The 25,711-nt window shown below is 50.5% G+C and overlaps 1 protein-coding gene across 5 annotated transcripts in view; it reads left to right on the top strand.

Annotated features, from left to right (window-relative positions):
* BICD2 (BICD cargo adaptor 2) overlaps positions 1-17,368 on the top strand; it is a 51,249-nt gene extending 33,881 nt beyond the window's left edge. For 2 of the 5 annotated variants that reach the window (XM_033236755.1, XM_033236756.1), the window contains exons 3-8: positions 5,320-5,472; positions 7,370-7,825; positions 8,544-9,587; positions 10,175-10,326; positions 12,617-12,827; positions 14,619-16,718. In XM_033236755.1, coding sequence (XP_033092646.1) covers positions 5,320-5,472; positions 7,370-7,825; positions 8,544-9,587; positions 10,175-10,326; positions 12,617-12,827; positions 14,619-14,624 — 2,022 coding nt within the window. In that variant the 3' untranslated portion in view covers positions 14,625-16,718. Of the gene's footprint in view, positions 1-5,319; positions 5,473-7,369; positions 7,826-8,543; positions 9,588-10,174; positions 10,327-12,616; positions 16,719-17,141 lie in introns of those variants that run through there. The other 3 variants (XM_033236752.1, XM_033236754.1, XM_033236753.1) reach the window with 2 other exon arrangements.
* Positions 17,369-25,711: the final 8,343 nt, after the last annotated feature.

A 25,711-nucleotide genomic window follows, 5' to 3' on the forward strand; every position in this document is an offset into this window, starting at 1 on the left:
TCTGAGCCCAACAGGAGGAGGGGAGTCTTCCACTGGGGCAGGTGGGAGGAGAGTCTCGCTGGTTTGAACAGGAGGCTCAGGGAAGGTTGAGTGAGCACCTGAGTGTCTTTCCTCACTGACTGGCACATATTTTAATTGAGCCTTGCTGGAGCCTCAGTGTCTGTGAACCTGAGGACACAGCGTGAGCAAAGCCTCATTTTCCTAGAAGGCATGTGGCAGATATCAGGGGAGAGCCGTACCCCGTGCCTGTCCCTAGGGCAGGGGCATGTTCACTGTGGGGCTGAGCCAAGGGCAGGAGGAGTGTCGGGAGAGTCCCGCAGGCCTGGGTGGGGCCCTGAAGGAGGCAGGGTCCATCTTGGGTTTGGTGGTTACACGGGGAGTGGGCTGTGGGGACAAAAGTGGGGCTGAGATGCCTGTCATGGGGGCAAGAGGGGCCAGTGCCCTCTGAGGAAGGATGAGGCCCCATCACCAAGATGGAGGTGGGGTGGTCCCTGGGTTCTGCAAGTGGAGCTGGAAGTTGGCAAGTGAGCTGCAGTCCTCCTGGCCGTGGCCTTTGAGGGTCAGCCCCAGGTTCTCATTGGGAATGGCTGGAGGAGTGAGCACCACTCGGTTGGGAATGGGCTGATACTGACTTTGCCTTTCACTGAGCCTTGGGGCCTGGGCAAGGCCTTATCTTTAGTCCTGGCCTCAGTTTCCCCATCTGTAAACCAACAGTCTCTGAAGCCCCTTGTAGAGGATGCCCCACAGCTCCTTCACCCCACATTGTCGGAGCACTTGTGGACCCTTGTTCCTGCCACGGGAGCCCCACCCTCTGCGGCAGATAATCTTACTAGAGGTCAGCAGGGCATAGGCCCTGAGGGTGTGCAGTGATTAGGGCTGCTGCTGTTGGCTTAGCATGCCAGTACTGAAGGATACTGCCCTCGGTGCCAGCAGCGGTAGGAATGAGAGGTCAGAGATCGCTGAGGCCCTAGGGGTCCAGGGAGGAGCTTGGCTTGGACTCAGGGTGGGGAGTCTCAGATTCTGAAGTGGCAGTACATTTTCTCATTTCCTCCCACAAGGAGCCCTCTGGTCAGTGGGAGGAGGGGCTGTGTGGCTGGAGAGATGTATCCTTGGCTGCCCCAGCTGCCATCTGTCTGGCCCCTCTATTCCTGAAAAGCGTGTGCAGGTGCTTTCTCCCTAGCCCAGCACATTCCACTCCTTCTCTGTTCCAAGAGGCCTATCTCTGGTGGCAGAGGCCAAAGAGGGCTGGGTGGCCCTGCTGGCTTCAGGTGAGACTGGAAATGAGCACAGCAAGTTAAAGATGCTGCAGGTCTTGTGGGGAAGAGAGGATTTCTGTGGTTCCTGTTTGTGCTTCAGGAGGAAATCCTGACACTCCTTGCATACCCCTCAGCCCTCCCTCTCTCTCCTGAGGGTCCCTGCCTGGGTCCCTGGGCATTCTGTGTCCCTCACACCCGTGTCCCTGCCCTGGGTTGCTGCAGAGCTGTAGGAACCATCCCAGGTCCTCGCCTTGGGTACCTAGTTGGGGGTGGAGCCTCTCTAGGACTGACCTTGTCTCACCACCACCAGTCCCAGCCGTGCACAACTCTTGTCTTCTGCTGCCTGCTGTTCTGCTGGTCTGAGCCACTGTGCCAAGCTCCTCCATGCTCCCCTACCCCCCAACATGGCTCTGCCCAATCACTGCCCAAGGCTCACATCCCATGGGTCAGAAAGGGTACATTTGACAATAAAACAACCTTCATTGTATCCTTTGACCCACCACCCTGCCACCCTCAACAGCCCTTCCCCTTTTTCCTCCCTTGTGTCAACTGGTTGTCTGTTCACCTCCACACCCCAACACACCATGAGGACCTGTGAAGCTTTACAGTAACAAACATACTTGGCATGTGTTGGATAGTTCTGATTGCCTCAGACTTGGTCCTTCTGGTGACCCTACTGATATCTTGTCAGATGTGAAGAAACAGAGGTTTGCAAGGTTCCACCATGTGCCTAAGGTGTCCTGGCTGGTAGGGGAGAGGTGCTTTTCAGATCCTGACTCTAATCGCTGCGTATGTGTGGGACCCACATGTGGGCAGGTCCTCCAGCTTCTCTCCTGCTAGTGAGAGCATCTTTCCTGCCCAGGCCCCTGGCAGGTGGGAGAGCTTCTAAGGACTGACCTGGATGGGGCCTTAGTGGGGATGTGGCTCCATTTCCCAGATGGGGAATCAGTGGCCCAGAGAGCCACAGGAGGCCTGGGGTCAGAGCCAGGTCTCATACACACACCAAGATCTTTCTTCATATTTGCCCCAAGAAGGAGTAGGGTGAAGGGGCTGCCCTAGGCCGTCAAGGCAGAGATGAGAGTGTCCTGGGGTTGAGGTCTGGTGGGGACAGGAGAGATGGCAGCCAACCCCCTGCGGAGTGGCTCCTTGAAGCAGGCAATTGTCACACCCTGCTTGCTGATGAGCAGTCTGAGGTGTGGGGATCCCACAGAAGGGGAGCTGAGATGGGACACTGGTGGTCAGCTACAGGCCTGTGCTCCCACCTCCTTCATCTGGGCTGCTCGGCCTCACACAGCAGAGTTTGTCCACTGTACTCCTTTGGGCTGACATCAGACAGGCTCACTGGGAGAAGGTGCTTACTTGAGGGAAAACTAAACCCCATGGCAACCAGTCAGCCTGTTTGAGCCCTTGGCAATTGGGCGTGTGCTGGATGGAGGTGCTACGTGGCAGGCCAGATGAGCCTGGCTGCCTACGCCCAGTGGTGTGGGCATGGAAGCACAGTGTTTGTGTCCTCCAGCATCAGCAGAGATGGTGCCATTGTCACCCACGGCATGGTATGGCCAGGCCAGCATTTGACATGGGTGTGCCTCTGTGTTCTGGGTTTGACAATGGTGCAAGGACAGAACTCCTAGTACACCTTGCCTGGGCCAGGTGGTAAAGGACCCTGAGGACCCATATGGGCACTGCCAAGGGAACAGAAGTCATGTGTGTGCCTCTGGGGGACCCTAATGCTATGAGGCATCCAGCCAGGCTCTCTGCTTCACTCTTTAGTTGGGCACGTCACTATCTCTCTGCTCAGGCACATGGAAGCTTCTTGGCCCTCTCTTCCCACTGCCTGGAGCACCTTCTGGGTTTGTTGATCTTGACTGGCAGGCCTGGGAGAGTTGGTGGGACTTAGACCTTCCCCTCAGCTTCCACTCCACCTGAGGAGCCGGCTGGGTGACCGCATTGAATCAGGTGGCACATGTTTGCACACCTGTTGCAGACCGCTTGCTTGCCGGTTAGCAAGGAAAAAGCAGGAATTGGAGACACCTTTCTGGCATAGAGGTGCCCAAGTCCCCAGCTGGGGTGTGGAGAGCCTGGATGTGACTTGGCTTGTGCAGCTCCCCTAAGCACACTCGTGGGGGGCGCTGCACTCGCTGCAGTCTCACTAACAGGAGAGAGGCTGGAGAGCCTGCCCACTCCCCATCCACTCCTCGTGTAGCCACTGTGGGGCCTCGCCCTGGTGGTGGCTGTGCTGGTGCAGCTTTCTCTCCTTTCATCCCAGCATGCAGCTTGCTCACTTTCTCCTCTGGTATGAGGCTTTGCCAGGCCTTTTCTTCCTCCCTGTATGGTATCTCTGTTTCTTATGGTATCAGCTTTCTGTCACTTACTTGGATCACTTATAATGAGAGGACTATGTGTGTGTCCATTTGCTGTAGATTTTAAGTGTAATCTTTGTGAATAGTAAGCATTTGTCAGTAGTACTTGCTGTATATCGCTGACTCTCTTCCCCTCTCTGTTGCATTCCTTTTTTGGGGGGAGGGATGTCCTATTTCATTTTGCTAACCCGGTATGACTGTTTTGTATGTACTTGCATGGGATCTTGGAATCTTGTCTATAAAGCATGTTCCATTCAGATGAGCACACACATGTTACCAGGAGAAACCATAGCATAAGCCAAGAGAACAGTGCAAGAGGTAGACGAAGCTGTGGGGCCTGCAAGATGGACAGGGCTTCTGGCTGAGAGTCCAGGAGGGCTTTAGAGCAGGGGTGGTGGTGGTCTGGGGAGCCAGGCCTTTGCAGATACACAGGGAGGCAGCTGGGTCAGCAGAGTACAGGGAGGAGATAGAGAGTTTGTCAAGGGGATGATTTCACCCCTGGGGGACATTGGCAATGTCTGGAGAGGAGATGGCTGTGTCTGGTGGGCAGAGGTCAGGGATATGCTAAACATGTAATGTACAGGCCAGCTTCCACCACAAAGAAGAAGCATCTTTATTTCTAGGATATTGCTAGGGCTGCGGCTGAGGGGCCCAGGTCCCTGGCTTATGGCAGCAAGTTGGAATTCTGCCTTGATTGCATCCTGTTCGCCCCAACCCTGCACAAGCCTCTCCCATGACATCTCTTGGCTCCTTATGGACAGCTTACAACCCAAACTAATTTTTAACAGCTTTATTGAGATAATTTATGTCTCATAAAGTTCACCCACATAAGGTGTACAATTCAGTGTATTTTAGTAGAGTCACATATATGTGCACCATTCCACAATCTTAGAACAGTTCATTGCTCCAAAAAGAACACCCGTTTCAGTCACTCCCCCTCCCCCTCCCCAGCTCCTGGCAGCCACTAACCTACTTTCTGTCTCTATGAATTTGCCTATTCTGGACATTTCATGGAAATAGAATCATACAATGCATGGCCTCTCGTGACAGGCCTTCTTTCACTCAGCAGAATGTGTTCACGGGTCATTCATGTTGTAGCATGTGTCAATACGTCATTCCTTATTGTGACTGAACAACATTCCATTGTGTGGAGAGACCACATTTTGTTTATTCATTCGTCAGTCGATGAACACTTGGGCTGCTTCCACCTTTTGGCAAAATGAACGCTGCTGTTGTGAACATCTGTGGACCGGTTTCTCTGTGGGCATGTGTGCATTTCTCTGGGGTAGACACTCTGTGTTTACCAGTTTCAGCACCTGCAGGCTGTTTGCCACAGCACTATACCATTTGTATGCCCACCTGCACACTACTGTGTACATGCCCAATAATAGAAGGCAGGAACTACTTTTAACCCCATTTTAATTTAAAGATGAAGAAGCCAAGGGTTGGAGCAGGCAGTCACTTGTCAGGGGTTCCCAGCTGAGAAGGGCTGAGGGGATTTACTCTGGAAACTTTGCGGTCCGCCGTGCACTCTGGCACACTGCGCTGGGCTCCTTCTCCTTTCCATGCAGTCACACTGGCACCTGCAAGCCTGGGCTCTTGAGTTCTGGCTGTGTGGCTAGCCATGGCGTGCCTGCCTGTTCTGAGCCCCTCTCGTGCCCTGTGGAGGCTGCTCACACCTGCCTTTCCCTCTCCCCCAACAGATCAACCAGAATGTGGAGATCCAGCGTGGCCGCCTGCGGGATGACATCAAGGAGTACAAATTCCGGGAAGCTCGCCTGCTGCAGGACTACTCGGAGCTGGAGGAGGAGAACATCAGCCTGCAGAAGCAAGTGTCTGTGCTCAGACAGAACCAGGCGAGTCTTGGGCCTGTGGGGTGGAGGTGGCACGTGGGTTAACTGGACATCGAGGCCCTCACCCTGTTGAGAAGGGTTCCTGTCTCATTCCGCACACCTGAGGCCCAGGGCCAGCTTTCCCACTGTGGAGGCAGAGGTACACTTGGTGGGACCCAGACCCTCCAAAAGATGAAACTCTGGCTGCAGTGTTTGCTGACATTGGCCGGGCTGAGGTGTCCCAGCCAACAAAAATGAAAACAAAAATCTAAGAGGTGATGAAGAGGTTACACCAGAAAACCCCAGACTGGACTTTGAGACTCTTCCCCCATCAGGTGCTGACCATGAGGCCTGCAGTATTCCTGTGTCTCTGCCTGTGACAGGGACGAGGAAGGTCCTCTCTGTCTGTGATGGGGATGAACAGGAACCCGTCTGTCTCTTATGAGGTCTCAGAGGGACCCCTCTCTGACAGGGACGAGCAGGGTCTCTGCCTGTGACAGAGATGAATGAGGAGGGTCCCTTCTCTCTGTGATGTGACCAAATTATCATGTGCTCTGCTGTTCTGCTGCCACTCAAGGCCTGAACTTGCTCTTCTGTCTCCAAGAGCCACAATCCTGCATGGTGGGGAATGGGAGTCTTTTCTCTCAGGAAACCCCAAAACTTCCCCCGGAATGCCATGGATGTCTTCCTTGCTTTCCTCAAATCCTCTACCACCGAAATCCTCTGAGTCCCACCGTCAGGGAATGTGGTATGTGTGCCCGGAGGAGGAAGCGCCTGTGTTTGTGCAGAGCTCCTAGCCTGGTCCCTCCGTGACAGCTCGTGCACATGAACAGTCTTAGCCACTATCTACATTGTAAGTACCATTTGGTTGTTGGTGCTGCTGTTGGCAGAGCCTAGCGCACAGTGGCCTTAGGAGAAGCGAAACTGAGGCTTGAGGCGACCCTGTCCTCGGGTTGGCACTCAGTGGAGTCTGACTCTCTCCGTCTGGGATTCCTCACCTCCCCACTTGTGTGCTGAGACTGAGGGCTCCACCCTACCTCCTGTGCGCACACCTTGGATGTGGTAGTAGGTGTCCCTTCCAACCCAAGACTGCAGAGATGTGCTCAGCACTTCCTGTTACTGATTTGTTTCTGATTTTTTTGCCCAAATATTACAGAAAAATAAGAAATAGTTTTAGAAATTGCCCACAAATTCTGAACCTCCACATCAGGCATCATTTTCTATCTACTTTTGCCTTGTCCACCTGCAAATACGATTTTCATGGAGACAAGACTTTGATGTTGCTTTTCCCACCTACCTTCGAGCTCCTCCAGGTCTGGGTGTCATGTGCGTGTGGAGGTTTAGTGGCTGAGATGTTCTGCCTTGGGGGGAGTTTCTGTTCCTTCGTTTTGAAATATGATTAGAAGTCATGATCACAGCACACATTGAAATGTATTTTTATGTATCTTAAGATGTTTAGTTAACTGTTAATGTTAATTAAATAACTTTATAAAATTTTAAATCAGCATGCACTTGGTAATATTTGTGAATGACTTAATACAAGGTTGGCAGCCTTCTATGGGTGGATGTGTGTTGTTCTTGGTGCATCTCCACATGTACAGTCCTGGCGTGGGGCCACTTCAGACATTTGTGTTCCCCTCCCCATGTCTGCTGATCCCAACGGTGGGTGGGTTGGGCTGAGCGTTTCATTGCATTCGCATCTCATGCCCTGGAACCTTCTTAGCATCCACATCTCTGAGCAGGAGAAGTAGTCTTGGCCTGGACGGGCTCCCTCCCTTCCCAGGATGGCACTTCATCTGGCGTTTCACCTTGTGCTTCATGGGTGGCCGGAGTTGGTGTGCTGGTGTGTTTTCTTCATTTATGGGGCCTAAAAGGAATTTCCATGTTGCCTTGACGCAAGAGCGTTGACTTCTTTTCCCAGGTGGAGTTTGAGGGCCTCAAGCATGAGATCAAGCGTCTGGAAGAGGAGACTGAGTACCTCAACAGCCAGCTGGAGGATGCCATCCGCCTAAAGGAGATCTCAGAGCGGCAGCTGGAGGAGGCGCTAGAGACGCTGAAGACGGAGCGCGAGCAGAAGAACAGCCTGCGCAAGGAGCTGTCACACTACATGAGCATCAATGATTCCTTCTACACCAGCCACCTGCATGTCTCACTGGATGGCCTCAAGTTTAGTGATGATGCTGCTGAGCCCAACAACGATGCCGAGGCCCTGGTCAATGGCTTTGAGCATGGCGGCCTGGCCAAGCTGCCACTGGACAACAAGACCTCCACGCCCAAGAAGGAGGGCCTTGCACCGCCCTCCCCTAGTCTCGTCTCCGACCTACTCAGTGAGCTCAACATCTCCGAGATCCAGAAGCTGAAGCAGCAGCTTATGCAGGTGAGCAGGCAGCGGGCCTTCGGCACACTGTGCCCACTCCAGCTCTGCAGGGCTCACTAAGCAGTGCTTACCTGACACTCTGCTGATGTTAACTTTCCCTTTTCCTTACATTGATTTTATCTCCTGCATCATTACTGTAAATGGAACTCTAGGAGCACACATAGAATAGTCCCAGGGAAGTGGTTTCCTGGCACTACAGCACCCACATTGCTCCCCTGTTACCTACATGGTGTCAGGGTGAAGTGATGAGACACTGGCCCCACATGTGATCCCTACACGCAGGCCAGGTGTCAGAGGGGCCCACCAAGGTCATACATGGGCTCATCTCCTGGGACGTGGACCCTGTTGATCCAAGGCAACAGAGTCCCGTCCTCTGAAGCAGAGGGCTAGGGCACTAATATTCCTGACTACACACCCAGCCAGCCTAGAGCTCCACTTTCTGAGCCCAGATCCCCTGTCACATGAGTGGGGAAAGAGCCTGCATTGAGGGTGACCACCATTACTGGTGACGGGCAGTGTTCTGAGGGCCCGGCATGAGTTCCATCCTTTCCACACCCTGTGTGTCTCTGTCCACCTCACTGACAGCATGGCCAAGGAACCTGGGGCTCACAGCCTGTCCTGACATGGGGTGGGATGTCACTGGGCCATCCTGGGGGTCCTCCAAGCTCTCGGAGTCCATAGCAACTGACATGGTGTCCTGCTGCCTGTGCTTTTGCAGATGGAGCGGGAAAAGGCGGGCCTGCTGGCGACGCTGCAGGACACACAGAAGCAGCTGGAGCACACGCGGGGATCCCTGTCAGAACAGCAGGAGAAGGTGACCCGCCTCACAGAGAATCTGAGTGCACTGCGGCGCCTGCAGGCCGGCAAGGAGCGGCAGACGGCCCTGGACAATGAGAAGGACCGTGACAGCCATGAGGACGGCGACTACTACGAGGTGGACATCAACGGGCCTGAGATCTTGGCCTGCAAGTACCATGTGGCTGTGGCTGAGGCTGGTGAGCTCCGTGAGCAGCTCAAGGCGCTGCGCAGCACACACGAGGCTCGTGAGGCCCAGCACGCCGAGGAGAAGGGCCGCTACGAGGCTGAAGGCCAGGCGCTCATGGAGAAGGTCTCCCTGCTGGAGAAGGCCAGCCGCCAGGACCGCGAGCTACTGGCCCGGCTGGAGAAGGAGCTGAAGAAGGTGAGCGACGTTGCTGGTGAGACGCAGGGCAGCCTGAGTGTGGCCCAGGATGAGCTGGTGACCTTCAGTGAGGAGCTGGCCAATCTCTACCACCATGTGTGCATGTGCAACAATGAGACGCCCAACCGCGTCATGCTGGACTACTACCGCGAGGGCCAGGGCGGGGCCGGCCGCACCAGCCCTGGGGGCCGCACCAGCCCCGAGGGGCGCGGCCGCCGCTCACCCATCCTCCTACCCAAGGGGCTGCTGGCTCCTGAGGCAGGCCGAGCCGATGGTGGGAGCGGGGACAGCAGCCCCTCGCCTGGCTCCTCACTGCCATCACCCCTGAGTGACCCACGCCGGGAGCCCATGAACATCTACAACCTGATTGCTATCATCCGCGACCAGATCAAGCACCTGCAGGCAGCTGTGGACCGCACCACGGAGCTGTCACGCCAGCGCATCGCTTCTCAGGAGCTGGGCCCCGCCGTGGACAAGGACAAGGAGGCGCTCATGGAGGAGATCCTCAAGCTGAAGTCGCTGCTCAGCACCAAGCGGGAGCAGATCACCACGCTGCGCACTGTGCTCAAGGCCAACAAGCAGGTGAGGCACCAGGCGGCAGGGCCACTTGTCACCCACTGCTGGCCTGGGGGTGTTTCCCCTTGGCCTCCTTCCTCCCCCTGCCACGGGGCCCCCCAGGCCTGCGTCACCACCAGGCAAAGCCAGCCCATAGTAGCTTGGCCGTCTGCACTCCCCTGCTCAGGGCCCCCAGCTGGGAGGGTGGAGGGGGCAGGTGGGCGTGAGGGCCCCTCAGCAGAGCCGCTGAGCCCGTGAGAAATGCCGCTGCCATTCACTCACTGTGACTGCCTCATAGTGCTTCCTGATGCTGGCGGGAAAACGTGTGAGAGCCGTAGTCTGAGCTGGGGAGAGTGATGGTGGGGCTTTGTGGGGGTCCTGTAGGCAGGTTTGGGGGCAGTCCCTCCTCTGCCAGTCAGAATCAGCAGGTGGGACTCCCCATGGCGTAGCTGCTGGAGTCCATCCCCAGGGTTTGTCAGAGAGAGGGGCCTCCCAGGAGCTCTCTTCCCAGGCACCGCCACCACTTCAGACCAGGGCTCCCTCTCCTACTCCCAGAGCACCGCTAGGCTGACTTCACGCCTTTCACTTTTCTACCCTACACATCTGTACCCCAGACGGCCGAGGTGGCCCTTGCCAACCTGAAGAGCAAGTATGAGAATGAGAAGGCCATGGTTACCGAGACCATGATGAAGCTGCGCAATGAGCTCAAGGCCCTCAAGGAGGACGCAGCCACCTTCTCCTCGCTGCGTGCCATGTTTGCCACCAGGTAACCGTGCTGCTGTTGGGCCCTCCCCTTCCCTGAGGCCAGCTGTCCTCAGCACTTGCCTGTGAAACCCTGAGCCTCTCACTGCCTTATACTGAGGCCTGCAACCCTGCCTCGTCAGTGGCTGCGCCCAGCTCCATTGGGGCCAACAGGGTACAAGGTTGGGGAAGCATGGCCTCTGGCACATCTCTGGCATACTGGTGCTCAAGTTGGTGACACGTGGGGTTGGGGGCCCCCAGCTGCTGCACCTCAGTGTCCTCCGAGGTCACGCAAGCAGGTGCTGGAGCGTAGCACGTGCCTGGCAGGTGACCACATGTGGCCGGGGATAGCAGAGTGTGTGTGATCCTTTTTCTGTTCCTTTCGGACCTAGCCCAGCCCCCAGGAGCCGGGTTCTGTGGCGCCGATTCGATTTTGCTGTGAATGAAAGCGCAGCAGGCCCAGGCTTGCCTCTGCTTTGCATATATGGAGACTGAGGGCAGAGGGGCTGAGGAAAGCAGATCCTGGAGTGGATGGGCCAGAGTTGCAGAGCTTCAGGGGGTGCTTGGGCTCCCACCCCTTGGATCCAACATTTCCAGGGACTTACTTGGGGCCAACAGGTGACAGAGGAGTCCTGGCCTTTTCTCTCATGAGGTATTCGCCCCCAAGAACTTGGCCATATGGCACAAGTGTGCATTTATGTTTGTAGATTTAGAAGGAAGATTACCCTCCTGGCTGGAGCAGGTCACTGCTGGGGTCCACAGTTCGGGTCCCACCTCTGTGCATAGCCCTGTACCTCTGCGTCATTGTGACCACTGGGTACTCACCTCCTATCCTCCACTTTGCCAATCTGGGGAAGGTGAGGAGAGGGCCTTGGGGCTTGGAGACCAGCTTTCCTTCTTCCTCTGTGGGGGGGGGCTCTTAGTAGCGGGCTCTGGGTGGGCTGCCCCTGGTGGGCGCACACCCCTTCCTGGCTGGGAGTCAGACCCCAAGGCTGGGAATCGAGGCTCCCTAGGTGTTCACTGGCCTCTGTGGGGCAGGTCCTGGTTCCAGCATCTTCCCAGGTGCCCCCTCTTTCATCTTCCAGAGATGGGTAGCGCCACCTGCTGGGTCGTATTGGGATAGCACCATGGGGCCAGCCCTGCATAGGGGACAGCCAGGCCCACCATGGGCGCAGCAGATAACCTAGATGTTTCCTTTTTATGGGTGAGCAAGCTGAGGATCTGAGCTGGACAGGGTGGGAACTGCACATAGGGCCTGCTTCTCTCGAGCCTGGTGCCAGGCACTCCGAGTTTCTCAGTATCCCTGCAGGCCCTGCCAGGGCGGGGTACAGACTAGGAAGAGTCCCAGGGTTTCTCTGGAAGCGTCTTGTCTTCCTGGGGCTTGGGAAAAAATTCCACAGTTTCTCAGCCTCCGGCATGTAAACCCTACCTTTTAAAATTTGTTTTATTTTAAAACTTAACTTTTCAGATGGAGCCAAGATTTTGAACCTGCAAGGATCACAGCTCAGTGTGTGTCCTCAAAAGGGTGGGCAGCAGAGTCCTTGGAGAGGGTGCTATCCAAGGGCCGGTTCCTGGCAGGTGGGGACAGGCAGGGTGGGTGCGTGTGGGCAGGGTGGGGCTGCGCTCAGTGCCTGCACAGCCTTAACCACCCTGGGAGCCCCGGGGTTTAACCCGCCCTGTGTCTCTACCAAGCCCCACCCACATGGGACATGTGGAAGAAGGGCATCCAGGGACAGACCACACCCTCCCACAGCTCCGCACAGGGTTTTGGGATGAAGCTATCGATGGCGTCCACACACGTGGTTCCTTGGCTCCAGTCAGTGCTCAGCACAGACTGACGAAGCATCGACCTTGGGAACAAGCCCAGTCCTGCTTAGGTTTACATCCACACCCTAGAAGCCATGGCTTCTCCATGCCTTGATGCCCCAGGCCAACTCGAGGCCTTTTAAGTGGGGAGCGCGCCTCCTAAAAGAAGCCCAGTCACTGAGGGGCATAGCCTCTCTGTAAGCACTACATGCCCCTGAATGAGCACAGCAGCCCCTCCCGCACAAAACCACAAAACTCAAGCCAGCCTCATAGGGCTGCCCTGCCTGGGCCCAAGCCTCTCCCTGTCACCCTTATCAGGGATTTGTCCGAGCAAAGCCTGTGCTAAAATAAGCCAGAATAATTCTCCCCCATCCCCACCCTCCAGTCCACAGGCCACACTGAAGGATGGCTCTGGTACAGGCTTGTCAAAGGGCTGTGCAGCCTAGCCCTGCCCTGCCCTCCTCTGCTCGGCTCTGCCCGCCCCTCAGTCATGTTTTTGGTACCCACAGGTGTGACGAGTACATCACACAGCTGGATGAGATGCAGCGGCAGCTGGCGGCCGCCGAGGACGAGAAGAAGACGCTGAACTCGCTGCTGCGCATGGCCATCCAGCAGAAGCTGGCGCTGACCCAGCGGCTGGAGCTGCTCGAGCTGGACCATGAGCAGACCCGGCGTGGCCGCGCCAAAGCTGCCCCGAAAGCCAAGCCAGCCACCCCGAGCGTAAGTCACGCCTGTGCCTGTGCCAGCGACAGGGCCGAGGGCACCGGGCTGGCCAACCAGGTGTTCTGCAGCGAGAAGCACAGCATTTACTGTGATTAGGGGCTGTGGGGCGCCGCACGCTGCAGCTAACATCTGCTTCACCTCAACTAACCCAGCAGCAGCGGGACAGCGGCGCTAGGTCAATCTTAATGTGACTAATGCACAGAGGGTAGGATTCTAGCCGAGGCGCCATGGGGCGTGCGCATCAGCAGGACACTTGTGAGAGCTTTGTGTCGTTTCTCACTCCTCAAAGCCCCTCAGGAGCACCCAGTCCTCAGCTGCTCTCTTAGGTGGGGGTCAGAGGTGGGGATAGAGCTGCACATTCTTGCAGCAGATGTGTGATGAAAGCATCTTCTAAGCCCTGGGCACCCTTGAGGAAACCTAAGGGAAGGAGTCCTGGTCCTGCTCCCTCAGCACCCAAATGGGGCAGAACCTGAGTTGAAACTTGCATGTTCCTCGCATGTGTCTAACGTCAGCACTAGAAAGCAGTTTTAGGAGGTTCCAGCTTGCAGTATAGGTACTGCTTCAGAGGACGGCTCTGCGCTTGGCAGAGTTTCATGGAAAGGATTGCGTTGTAGTTTATGCACTGTTTCACTGCAAATCATATTCAGGACAGAAGTGCAGAATGTCTTCCCCAAGCCCAGCGAAGAGCAGCCCTGAGCCCCTGTATTCTGCTGGCCAGACACACATGGCACAGACACAGCTGGCCATAACCCAGGAATCCAGAGCTCGGTTTTTCGTTTCTGAGACCAGGATGCTTGTCTAGTGGCCTATGAGGTGACAGAGGGGCAGGGTCCAAGGCCCCGGTTTTCATTTTTCATGAGAAAAGCTGTCCAAGTGCCTGGCCAGACCTTGGTCCTCAGTGCAGAGCCTGTCCTTTTGTACTTGGGGTGACCCCAGCAGCCAATTTTCTGGCTGTCCTTAGGGGGTTCAGTCCCAAAGACATGGGGCTTTGAAAACCCTAGCCTGACGTCTGAGCCACCAGGGGCTTGGCTGGGTTGGACACCCACAGTTGTAGCCAGAGCCCAGCCTGGTGCTGGGAAAGCTTTGCACGGGGTCAGGATTCACAGGTAGGAGATGTTTAGGTCTCTTTATTTAGTGCAATTTGGGGGATGGCAACAGAGAAAGAGGAAAGGTAGCTGTAGGGCTCTCCCATTTCCAGAGGCTCCATCCACGCCAGGATCAGGCGCCTGCCTTCCCACATTCTGAGCAGAACTTTTCTCAGTATTTTTCTCCCGGTCACCCCGTGGAACCTGTTGGACCTGAGGCTGCAGTCTTCTCTCCTGCAGGCTGCTTGCCTTGTCTCTCATGCGGAAGAGGCATTCGAGTTACCTGGTGAGAGACCGTGTTGCCCCCTCCCACAGCTGTCTACCCTGCGTGCTCTTCCCTTTGGTGCCGAGTATGTCTTGGTCCTCTCCAGACTCCAGGACAGGCCCATGTTATATCCCCTGCGTGTTAATCCTGGGCCCAGATCCCCCTGCCCCAGCAAGACTCGCAGTGGGATGACTGCTGGCATGCTCACCCTGCACGTGCTTTGCCCTCTCCTTGCAAGCCTGGCACACAGCTTCTCTCCATACTCCTAAGGGGCTTTGCAGACACTCAAGCCACTGGGCTCCCCCTAACACATGCAGGTCTTCTCTTCTGCCAACTAACGTGCTCGCGCCCTCCCAGCACGTGGAGAGCTTCAGTTGTCAGATAAACAGGAAGCGACTGATGACCGCTTTCTAACGCTCTCTTTTCTCCCGTTTTCAGCTGTAGAGTAGCTGCCAGGAGGACTTGGCCACCCGGCCCTGTCACACTGCAGCCCCCTTCCCTTCCCTCTCGTGGCCCACAAGGAGGAAGGAAGGGCAACCTAAAGGCCCACTTAGAAACTTTTTGGATATACCACTGCAATTCTTTTCAAAATAGCGTTCCCCAAGTTTTTAATGGGAGGAAAAAAAGCTTTAATGTTGAGCATGCTGCGAGCTGCTGCGTGGAAAGGCCTCTGTACGGGCCGAAGACCCTTCTTCCCTGGCTGCCAGGCTCGCCAGGAGCCCGCTGGAAACGCCCACCACGGGGCTCCTTGTTACACATGTTCTTTTTTTATCCGATCAACCTGTGCACTTTTGATATTTTGATATTATATTTGCTTCCTTAATTCCTTGCGTAGAGACGGTCTCAGGTGCCGTGGTCTATGCTCGTGGTCCTGTAGCTGTCCGCCTCAGCTCCCGCCGTGTTTGTCTGGTGTCAGCACGAGGCAGAGCTGTGTGCTGCGTAGCGTGTAGCTTTAGACTTGGAGATGAGTGCTTTGACCCAGCGAGGAGCCCAGCTACGTGTATCCACGCTGTGGTTCAGCAGCCTTTAGATCATACGGCATTGTGGTTCATGTTTGAAATTACAGATTTTAAATGCCATGTTCATTAAGAAATCCAGGGTATTCAGATTCTGGGGTTTTTCATATTGTATTATTATTATTCTTAGGAATAGTTCAATGTAACAAGAAGAAAACTTGACCTTTGCTCTGGTTAAAACAGTAATAGGCACTTGAAAAAAAAAAAGATAAATTATTGAATGAGTAGTATTACCTACAAATTCCAGAATTTTCTGGGTTTTAGGACATTGTGAAGCATGACTGATTAACAGAATTTTATACAACTGTACCAATAAAATTCCAAATTGGAATTGTTTTGTTACTCTGGTTGTTGTGCCAAATTGTGGTACACTTAGAAAATTCTACAGTCGTCGATTTTTAGGGTGTTCTCTTTCAACACCTTTTTGTTAGTAATCATTGCCAGTAGTGCCTTCATCAGTTAAGGGAGGTGTCCCAGCGTAGATCATTCTTGAAAGCGAGCAGGGAAGAGCTAGTGGGCATGCTGAAGGCCAGCGTGGACAGCAGGTGAGGCAGGCGCTCCTCACACCCGGACCTGGGCATCTTCATTGAGGGAAAGAAAACAGTCATTGTGCAAAATTCTGTTAGTCAGTGATTCTTTACTTGCAAATTCAGGGGCTTAGAAAATGAAAGCAAACACAAAACCTTGAGTGTGCTTTGGGAACCAAATGGACCTTCTGGGACAAGCTGAGCAAGCTGTATGAACGCCACGTTTGTGAAGAGCTGAGGGTGTCAGGAGGGCCGACGCTCTTGTTGGCACGCGCAGTAGGGGACGAGGGTTAGCCATAGTATTCTTTGCAAATGTGAAAGCGAGACATTATATCTTCTCTTGCTTGGTGTAACTAATCACTGTTAATTTCAGGAAACAGAACTCATTAAAACTCCTTGGTAAACCAGGTCTACATCCTGTTTTGTTTGCTGAGTGAGGTTCGTGGGAGTGGTCAAATTGGTACTCTTGGAGGAAGAAAAACTGTCCTTCCTTCTCCAAAAAAGGAAAAATTATAATAATATAAATGACAAAAATGAAAGAATTCTGTTTCCTGGAATAAGCATTTCTTATTCCTAGTTGTAGGGACTCCTATTTTTACCTTCCGTTACAGTGTTGATTCATAAGAAATATTGTTACATTTGAGATAACTTCATCTGTATGGGGTATTTATTTGCAACGATGTCTGAGTACTGTATTTTTTCTGTGCATTATCTTAGTGTCAGAATGTTGGTCTTTATTTTAAAGTCATATGCATGTTCTCCTGCCAAGGAAACTTTACACAGACCCAAACAAAAAAATAGTAATAATTAAATGCCTTCAATTTCTGAGAAAATGAGGCAGAGCATGGAAAAGGAATAGGAAGGAGAAATTGAGATTTTCAGGACACAGACATATGATGTGAATGCCTACGTAGCCAGTGCGCATAGGAACGGTGGGCCTGGGTGAAGAGTCACATTGGTAGGACCAATAAAGAATAATAAAAAGACAAAGCACATGTTTGTTCTCTGTGGTTGTTCTGACTCCGTGCTCCAGATGACTGTGGTTTAAGCAAGGCACAGTAATTCCACTGCCTCAGACAACAACAGCAATAAAGCCAGCCTAGCAGGTAACCCTGGTAGTGGGAGCTGGAAGCAGCCTGGGGTCCACCTTCAGGAGAGTGGGGAGGGGTCACGTATATGTGGGGAGGCTGTCATTCCATCCCTGAAACAGGAATGTGTTCAAGGACCCAGAAGATGAGGGTAGGGAAAGGGTAGAGTTGGTGTCTGGGTGCCTGTGCCAATCAAATACACCACCAGGCCAAAGTGAGCCAGGCCGCACTGGGCCACGCACATTTGTGGGAGTGGAGGGCACAGACAGTGCCCCCTGGAAAGAGGCCTGCCCCCAGTGCCCTGACGCCTTACACCTCTGTCCTCCTCAGGGGTCTTCTGAGGTGCAGCATCAGGTTTGAAGCCCCAGCAGCGTGGTGGTGAGAACACATCGTGTATACACAGACTGAAGCAAGGAGAAGCTGGTGCCATCCTGATGAGGAGGCAGGGATTCAGATGACGTCGGACCCTTTGCTGTCTAAACTCTCACTCTCTGAACCCAGGAATCACATTTGTCTGTAGGAATATGTACAAATATACAGTGAGCATGTTCATGTGATTGCTTTTGCGTGTGAAAAGGGGATAGTGTCTAGTCAAGGGGACAGTAAATACCAGGGCACACTCCTGCCACCTCCTCATCCGACTGCCTCACTCAGGCCTGTGTGGCTTCACTCACGTACGGCTTCCCTCTGGAAAGCCATCTGAGGCTAGAGTCTCGCTGCCATGCCACTTCCCCAGGACCCCTCCACCTGACTGAAGTCGCACCGCCAGACCACCTTTCCTTGTTTCACTGTCACTGCAGAGCCTCCAGCCTTTCACGATACTATTCTGTTTTAGTAGCAGCTGTTGGGACTTGTTTTCTGTTTAAACCATTCTTTCTGATGGAGTAAAAGAGGCAGTTGTCCAACTCCTGGAAAAGGTTGAAAAGAAAGCCCTCAACTGATCTAGAAGACCCTCAAGGAGAAGGGAGGTATAAGGTGTCAGGGCCCTGTGGGGCAGGCTCCTTTCCAGGGACAGTGTCTGTGCCTTCCAGTCCCACGCTTGTGCATGGCCCAGTGTGGCCTAGCTCACTTCTGCCTGGTGGTGTATTTGATGGGCACAGGCATCCAGATGCTGAGTCTGCCCTCCCCCGTCCTCATCTTCTGGGTCCTTGAACACAGTCTTCAGTTTCAAGGATGGAGCAGCAGCCTCTCAAGTGGGTGGGGTCCCAGGAGTTTGCAGAGGGGGACAGTCCATGCTGAAAGGCCTTCTGCTCAGCCTTGCCTCTGGGAGAGGGTGGTCTCCATTTCCTCTGCATCTTCCATCTCCCTGCAGTGTTTTCACCCCTACTTCCCGGCAGATTACTAGAGCTGGAAACAGCAACATGGGCTTGAGAGCTGGACTGATGATTGAATTACCGCCATTTGGTAACTGGCTGCCTTAGCTCTTTGAGCGTCAACTTCCCTATCTGTTAGGTGGGGACAAAATAGTGCCTCTTGTATAGGTGGTTGTGAAGCTTCATCAAGCCCTTGGTACCAGCATGCAGCAGGTGCTCAATTGATGATTGGTGCTAATATGGTTCTTACTGTCATCATCATCGCCAGTGCTTTGGACACACAAAGATCTAGGTCTTTGTCCTGTGGGGAATATAATTTTAAGTCGAATTACGAACAGAGTGTGATTTGCATCCAGGAAAGTGTGCACATCCTAATATACAGAACAAATTTGCACACAGCGAACACAGCTGTGTAACTAGTATACCCCTACCCTCAGGTATGCTTTTTAGAAAGTATTTATCCTTCAGCAGTACAAATTAATAGGGTATCTGCTAGTCCTGGTGAGTCACTGGGCTGCCTTCTTCCCACAAAGCCTCCCAGGAGAACAGACATCCCACATCAGGTTTCCTGCCTCAAAGTTTTTGTGAAGCATAGCACACATACATTAAAGTGCAAATAAAAGTGTCCACTGGCTGACTGGATTTTTGCAAACTGAATACTGTCACACTGTGTAGCCAGCACTCAGAGGAAAGGCAAGTGAGGATATCCCCCAGAAGTCCTGATGTTTTCTGCACCCACTCCTCCCAGGGCGAACTCCTTGACTCTGACAACGCAGGTCACTCTTGCCTATTTCTGTACTTGTACATGGAAGCATACAGTAGACACATGGAGCTTTGGTAGATTTTCTTAACAAAAAACTGCATTGATTTAGCACACCATGATTCAACTGTGCGTTTAGAGGTGTCTCATTTTAGGTTGAAAGACACAAGAGTAAAAGGATGGAAAAAGATACCCCATACAACAGTAACCAAAGAAGAGTACAGGTGGCCGCTATGCTAATGTTGGACCAAATTGACTTTAAGGCAAAAATTATTATGCAAGGCAAAGGAGGACATCATGTAATGATAAGAGTCAATTCACCAGGAAGATACAACAACCATAAACATACATGCACCAAACAGGAACCCCAAAATATATGAAGCAAAAGTTGGCCAAATTAAAGGGAGAAATAGTTCAACAATAGTGGGTGGGAGTTTCAATACCCCACTTTTAATAATGGCTAGAAAAACAAGACAAGATGAGAAAATAAATAGAATACTTGAACAGGACTATAAGACAGCTAGACCTAGCAGACATCTATAGAACACTCCAAACAGAATACATATTAAATGCATATGTAACGTTCTCCAGTCTAGAACCCATTTTAAGCGACAAGTCTCAAATGTAAGAAGATTGGAATTGTACTAGTTATATTCTCCAGTGGACAGTGGAATAAAGTTAGAAATAATGAAATTTGGAAAAGTTATAAATATGTAGAAATAAAACAACATACTTCCTAATAAACAGTGAGTCAAAGAAGATATCATACAAAAGGTAGAGAGATCTGAAATCAATAACCTAACCTCCCAACCTTAAAAAACTAGAAAAAGAGAAACAGCCCAAAGCAAGCAGTAAGAAGGAAATAGTAAAGATTACACCACCAATAAATGAAATAGGGAATGGGGGAAAATGGCAAAAATCAACAAAACCACAAGTTGTTTCTTTGAAAAGATAAACAAAACTGACAGCCCTTTAGGTAGAACAAGAAAAAAAGTTCCTAAAATAAAAAATGAAATTGTGACATTACCGATTTTACAGAAATATTAAGGAGTACAAGAATATAACGAACAATTACATAGCAACAATATGGGATCACCTAAACCCAAAGCAAGTAGAGGGGAGGAACTAGTAAAGATTAGAGTGTGGATATAAATGAAATAGAAAACCTGGAGAGAAAACCAACCCAAAAGTTGTTTCCTTAAAAAGATAAACGGCCAGTGGCAAACCTTTATCTAGACTGTTGAAGAAAAACAGATGATCAAATTACTAAATCAAGAATGACAGTGGGGACATTAATAATGACCTTACAGAAAGAAGAAGGACTATGAGAAAACATAACAATGCTAAAAAATATAGGTACACTTGATGAAATGCCAAATCACTAGAATCACACAGACTCCCGAAACTGACTCTAAAGGAAATGAATAATAGGCATATAACAAAAGACTGACTCAGTAATCAAACAGCTTCCAACAGGAATTTCAGTTTCTGGCCTGGTATGTAAGGTGCTTAGAATTCATTACTCCATCCTAACAAGGGAAAAGCTAAACAGAAAAAACAACTTGTTAAAGATCCATCAGAGAAATGAGCTCACAGGCCAAACTACTGTACCCAAAGTTGAGAAGACTCACAGATACAGAGGACTCTGTGGAGTGAAGAACCTATTACTGGAAGCTGTAAGAAGGGCCATCTTTGTTATGAAGTGGCAAAGAACTTGGCTGAATTGTGTTTGTGTTCTAGTGTTGTGCGGCAGGTAGCCCTGTGAGTGATTAGATCTGTAGCTGGAGCTATTTCTGAGCAAACTGTTGAAGAGGCAGCCTGGTTCCTTTCAATTGTTTATAGTAAAATGAGAGAAGAAAGGTAATTTAGAATTGTTGATCAAAAGGGAAGCAGAACTCAAAAATTTGGAAAACTCAGCATATCCATATTGGAAAAAATGAAAAACCTTGTTCAAGAGGAAAGGGTCTGGCCAAGTAACTCTCTGATGAGGTGATTAGTGTGGATTGACCATCTCAGTGAAAGCCAGGTGTTGAGAGAAAGATTGGTCTGCCATCTATAAACAGAAGCAAGGACCTAATTTCCAAGGTAATGGAAGAATGACCGCAAAGGCATTTCTGAGATCATCAGAGCTACCCATCCCATCATGGGCCCTGAGTGCAAAGATGTGGGGGCATGACTATCTTCCCCCAGTATTAAAAGGATGCCCCAAGAGAGCTATGGGGCCGGGCAGGGAATCACTGCAGGGAAAGTGCCACTACAGAGGGCCCCCACTAGGCCCATGAGTCCAGAGACCAGTAGAGCCACCAGTGGGAGTTTCCAGGGGAGCCTCGGATGCATGACCCAGGCACAGAGCTACTGTGGAGGTAGGAGCAAGGCACAAGCACATGGCTGCCTCAGGGGCAGGGCCACCCAAAGCCACAGGGCAGGGCTGCTACCACATTGTGTCCTGAAGGTGGCACTATCACCTTAGTGGGCCTGGAGGGCAGAACATTGAGCCAATGATTATTCTCAAGCCTTAAGATTCCATGTTGTTTCCTCTGTTGGGTTTCAGACTTACTTGGGACCAGTTACTGTTTTCTTCTTTCCTATTTCTCCCTTTTAAAATGGAGATGTCTACCCTATGCCCATCCCACCGTTGTATTTTGGAAGCACAGAACATGTTTGTTTCACAGCTAGAGAACATTGTGCCTCAGAATGAGTCATACTTTCAGTCTCACCTGTATCTGATTTAGATGAAACTGAACTGGAGACTTTGGAGTTGGTGCTGGAATGTTTTAAGAGTTTGGGGGCTGTTAGGATGGAATGAATGTATTTTGCTTGTGACAGACATGAATTTGAGGGGAGCATGAGTGGAATGCTAGGAGTCTAAATGTGTTCCCTCAAAATTCATATGTTGAAATTCTAACCCCAAAAGTGCTGGGATTACAAAGTGGAGCCTTTAGGTGGTGTCAATTAAAAGTTAAGGGATGGGGAAGGGTATACCATACTAATGCTAATCAAAGAAAGTGGGAGCAGCTGTATTATTTTAGCGCCGACTTAGAGCAAGGAAAGTTATCAGCAATAAAGAGGGGTATTACATAATGAGAACAGGATCAGTTCTTCAAGTAGGCAACAGTCCTTCATATGGATGCACCTAACTGTACAGTGCCGAAATACATAAGGTAAAAACTCTTAGAACTGCAAGGAAAAACAGACAAATTAACTGTTATAGTTGGAATCTTCAACACAGCTCTATCTGAAATGAACAAATCCGGCAAGCAAAAAAATCAGTAAGGACATCGTTGAGCTCAACACCATCAATCAACTTTATATAATTGACTTGACAGACTGCTCGATCCAGCAGAAGCAGAATACACTTTCTTGTCAAGCTCACATGGGACATTCACTAAGATATACCATATCTGGGCCATAAGACACACCTTCATAAATTGAAAAGGAAATAGATCATGAAATGGCTGCTCCCAGAATCACAGGTGAATTAAACTAGAAATCAACAGAAAGATAGCTGGAAAGTCCCCCAATACTTGGAGGTGAAACAGCATAACTCTGAGTAGTACATGATCACAGAAGAAATCTCAAGATAAACTTTAAAAGACTTTGAACTAAATGAAGATGAAAGTTCAACTTATAAGTTTAGAATACGGCTAAAGCAGTGCATTGAGGGAAATGTATTCTATTGAGTTGCACATATTAGAAAAGAAAAAAGATGTAAAATGAATACACACCTACTTTAAGAAGGTAGGAAAAGAACAATTTTAGATCTGTGGCAAGCAGAAGAAAAGGAAAAGTGGAGCAGAAATCAATGAAATTGGAAACAGGAAATCAAAATTAATGAGACCCAAAGTTGGTTCTTTGAAAAGATTTTTTTTAATGGAAAACTTCTATTCAAGCTAATTGAGAAAAAAGACAAACTGCAAATGTCAGAAATGAACAAGGGGACATCCCCGCAGATCACATGGACATCAAAAGACTAATAAAGGAATGCTATAAACAAGTCTGTGTCCACAAATTCAAAAACCTACATGAAACAGACCCATTTTTTGAAAGACTCAATCTGCCAGAACACAAGAAGAAATAGACAATGGGCTCATATCTATTAAAAACAAATCAGTAATCAAAAACTTTCAGAACGTAAGTGCAAGGCCCACATGGGTTTACTAGTGAATTCTACCCCCAGCCCCCTTTTTTTTTTTGGAGATGGAGTTTTGCTCTTTATGCCCAGGCTGGAGTGCAGTGGTGCGACCTTGGCTCACTACAACCTCCGCCTCCCGGGTTCAAGTGATTCTCCCGCCTCAGGTGCCCGAGTACCTGGGATTATAGGCGCACATCACCACGCCTGGCTAATTTTTGTATTTTTAGTAGAGACAGGGTTTCACTATGTTGGGCCAGGCTGATCTCAAACTCCTGACCTCAACTGATCTGCCCATCTCGGCCTTCCAAAGTGTTGGGATTACAGGCGTGAGCCACCGTGCCTGGCCTCTACCACACATTTAAGGAAAAAATTATACCAATCCTCTACAATCTGTTCCAGAAGATAGAAGCAGAGGGGAAACTTCCTAACACTTTCTATGAAGCCAGCATTGCCCTGTTATCAAAACAGACAAAGACATTAACAGAAAAGAAAATGACAAACCAGTATTTCTTTTTTTTTTTTTTTTTGAGACGGAGTCTCGCTCTGTCGCCCAGCCTGGAGTGCAGTGGCCAGATCTCAGCTCACTGCAAGTTCCGCCTCCCGGGTTTATGCCATTCTCCTGCCTCAGCCTCCCATGTAGCTGGGACTACAGGCGCCCGCCACCTCGCCCAGCTAGTTTTTTTTGTATTTTTTAGTAGAGACGGGGTTTCACCATGTTAGCCAGGATGGTCTCGATCTCCTGACCTCGTGATCCGCCTGTCTCGGCCTCCCAAAGTGCTGGGATTACAGGCTTGAGCCACTGCGCCTGGCCATCAAACCAGTATTTCTAATGAACAAAGATGCAAAAGTCCTCAACAAAATATTAGCAAATCAAATCCAAAAATGTATAAAAAGAATTATGGGCCGGGCGCGGTGGCTCAAGCCTGTAATCTCAGCACTTTGGGAGGCCGAGACGGGTGGATCGCAAGGTCAGGAGATCGAGACCATCCTGGCTAACACGGTGAAACCCCGTCTCTACTAAAAAATACAAAAAACTAGCCAGGCGAGGTGGCGGGCGCCTGTAGTTCCAGCTACCCAGGAGGCTGAGGCAGGAGAATGGCGTGAACCTGAGGCGGAGCTTGCAGTGAGCTGAGATCCGGCCATTGCACTCCATCCTGGGCGACAGAGCGAGACTCCGTCTCAAAAAAAAAAAAAAAAAAAAGAATTATGCTCTATGACCAAGGAGAATTTATCTCAGGTATGCAAAACTGTGTCAAAATTGGACAATCAATTCATGTAATCCATCACATAAACAGGGTAAAGAAGAAAAATCACCCTATCTTATCAATAAACTCAGAAAAGGCATTTGGCAAAATCCAACCCCATTTATGATTAAAAAGAAAAACTCTCACCAGTCACAGTGGCTCACACCTGTAATGCCAGCACTCTGGGAGGCCGAGGTGGGCAGATCACGAGATCAGGAGATGGAGACCATCCTGGCTAACATGGTGAAACCCCGTCTCTACTAAAAATACAAAAACTTAGCCCGGCGTGGTGGCGGGCGCCTGTAGTCCCAGATACTTGGGAGGCTGAGCAGGTGAATGCTGTGAACCCAGGAGGCGGAGCTTGCAGTGAGCTGAGATCGTGCCACTGCACTCCAGCCTGGGCGACAGAGTGAGACTCTGTCTCAAAAACAAAAAACTCTAGAGGGGAACTTTTTCAATTTCATAAAAAGAACATGAGCAAAATACAACTGACATCATAATTAATGGTGAGAGACCTCAAGTTTTCCCACTAAGACCAGGAACAAAGGCAAGGATGTCCCCTCTCACCAGTTCTTTTCAGTATTTTACTGGAAGTCCTAGCTAATGCAGTAAGACTCAAAAAAGGGGGAGAGGGGCTGGGGACAGTGGCTCATGCCTGTAATCACAGTAGTTTGGGCAGATCACTTGAACCCAGGAGTTTGAGACCAGCCTGGGCAACATAGTGAAACCCTGTCTTTACAAAAGGTACAAAAATTATCTGGGCATGGTGGCACAGACCTGTAGTCCCACTATTGCGCTTCAGCCTGGGCGACCCTGTCTCAACAAATAAATAAACAATAAATAAATAAATGGTATCCAGATTGAGAAGGAAGAAATAAAACTGTCATATGCAGATGACATAATTTTTTATAGAAGATCTGAAAGAATCAACAACAACAAAAACCTCTTGGAACTAATAAGCAATTATAGGCCGACAGTAGGATGCAAGGTTAATGTACAAAAATCAATTGCTTTCCTATATACCAGCAACGGACAAGTGGAATTTGAAATTAAAAACAACACCATTTACATTACTGTCCCCCCAAATGAAATAATTAGGTATAAATCTAACAAAATATGTTAGATCTATGTGAGGAAAACTAGAAAACTGATTAAAGAAATCAGAAAAAAAAATGATACTTTATATTCATCGGTAGGAATACCCAATATTGTCAAAATGTCAGTCTTTAACTTGATGTATAGAATCAATATAATCCCAGTCAAAATCAGAGCAAGTTATTTTGTGGATATTGACGCACTAATTCTAAAGTTCATATGGAGAGAATAGCCAGCTCAATATTGAAGGAGAGGAACAAAGCTAAAGGCCTGATACTACTATGTCTTAAAGATTATAAAACTACAGTAATCAAGATAGTATGGTCAGTGTGGTATTGGCAAAAGCATAGACAAAC

This window comes from Trachypithecus francoisi, unplaced genomic scaffold (genome assembly GCF_009764315.1).
Source record: "Trachypithecus francoisi isolate TF-2019V2 unplaced genomic scaffold, Tfra_2.0 Lachesis_group16, whole genome shotgun sequence".
Lineage (NCBI taxonomy): Eukaryota > Metazoa > Chordata > Mammalia > Primates > Cercopithecidae > Trachypithecus > Trachypithecus francoisi.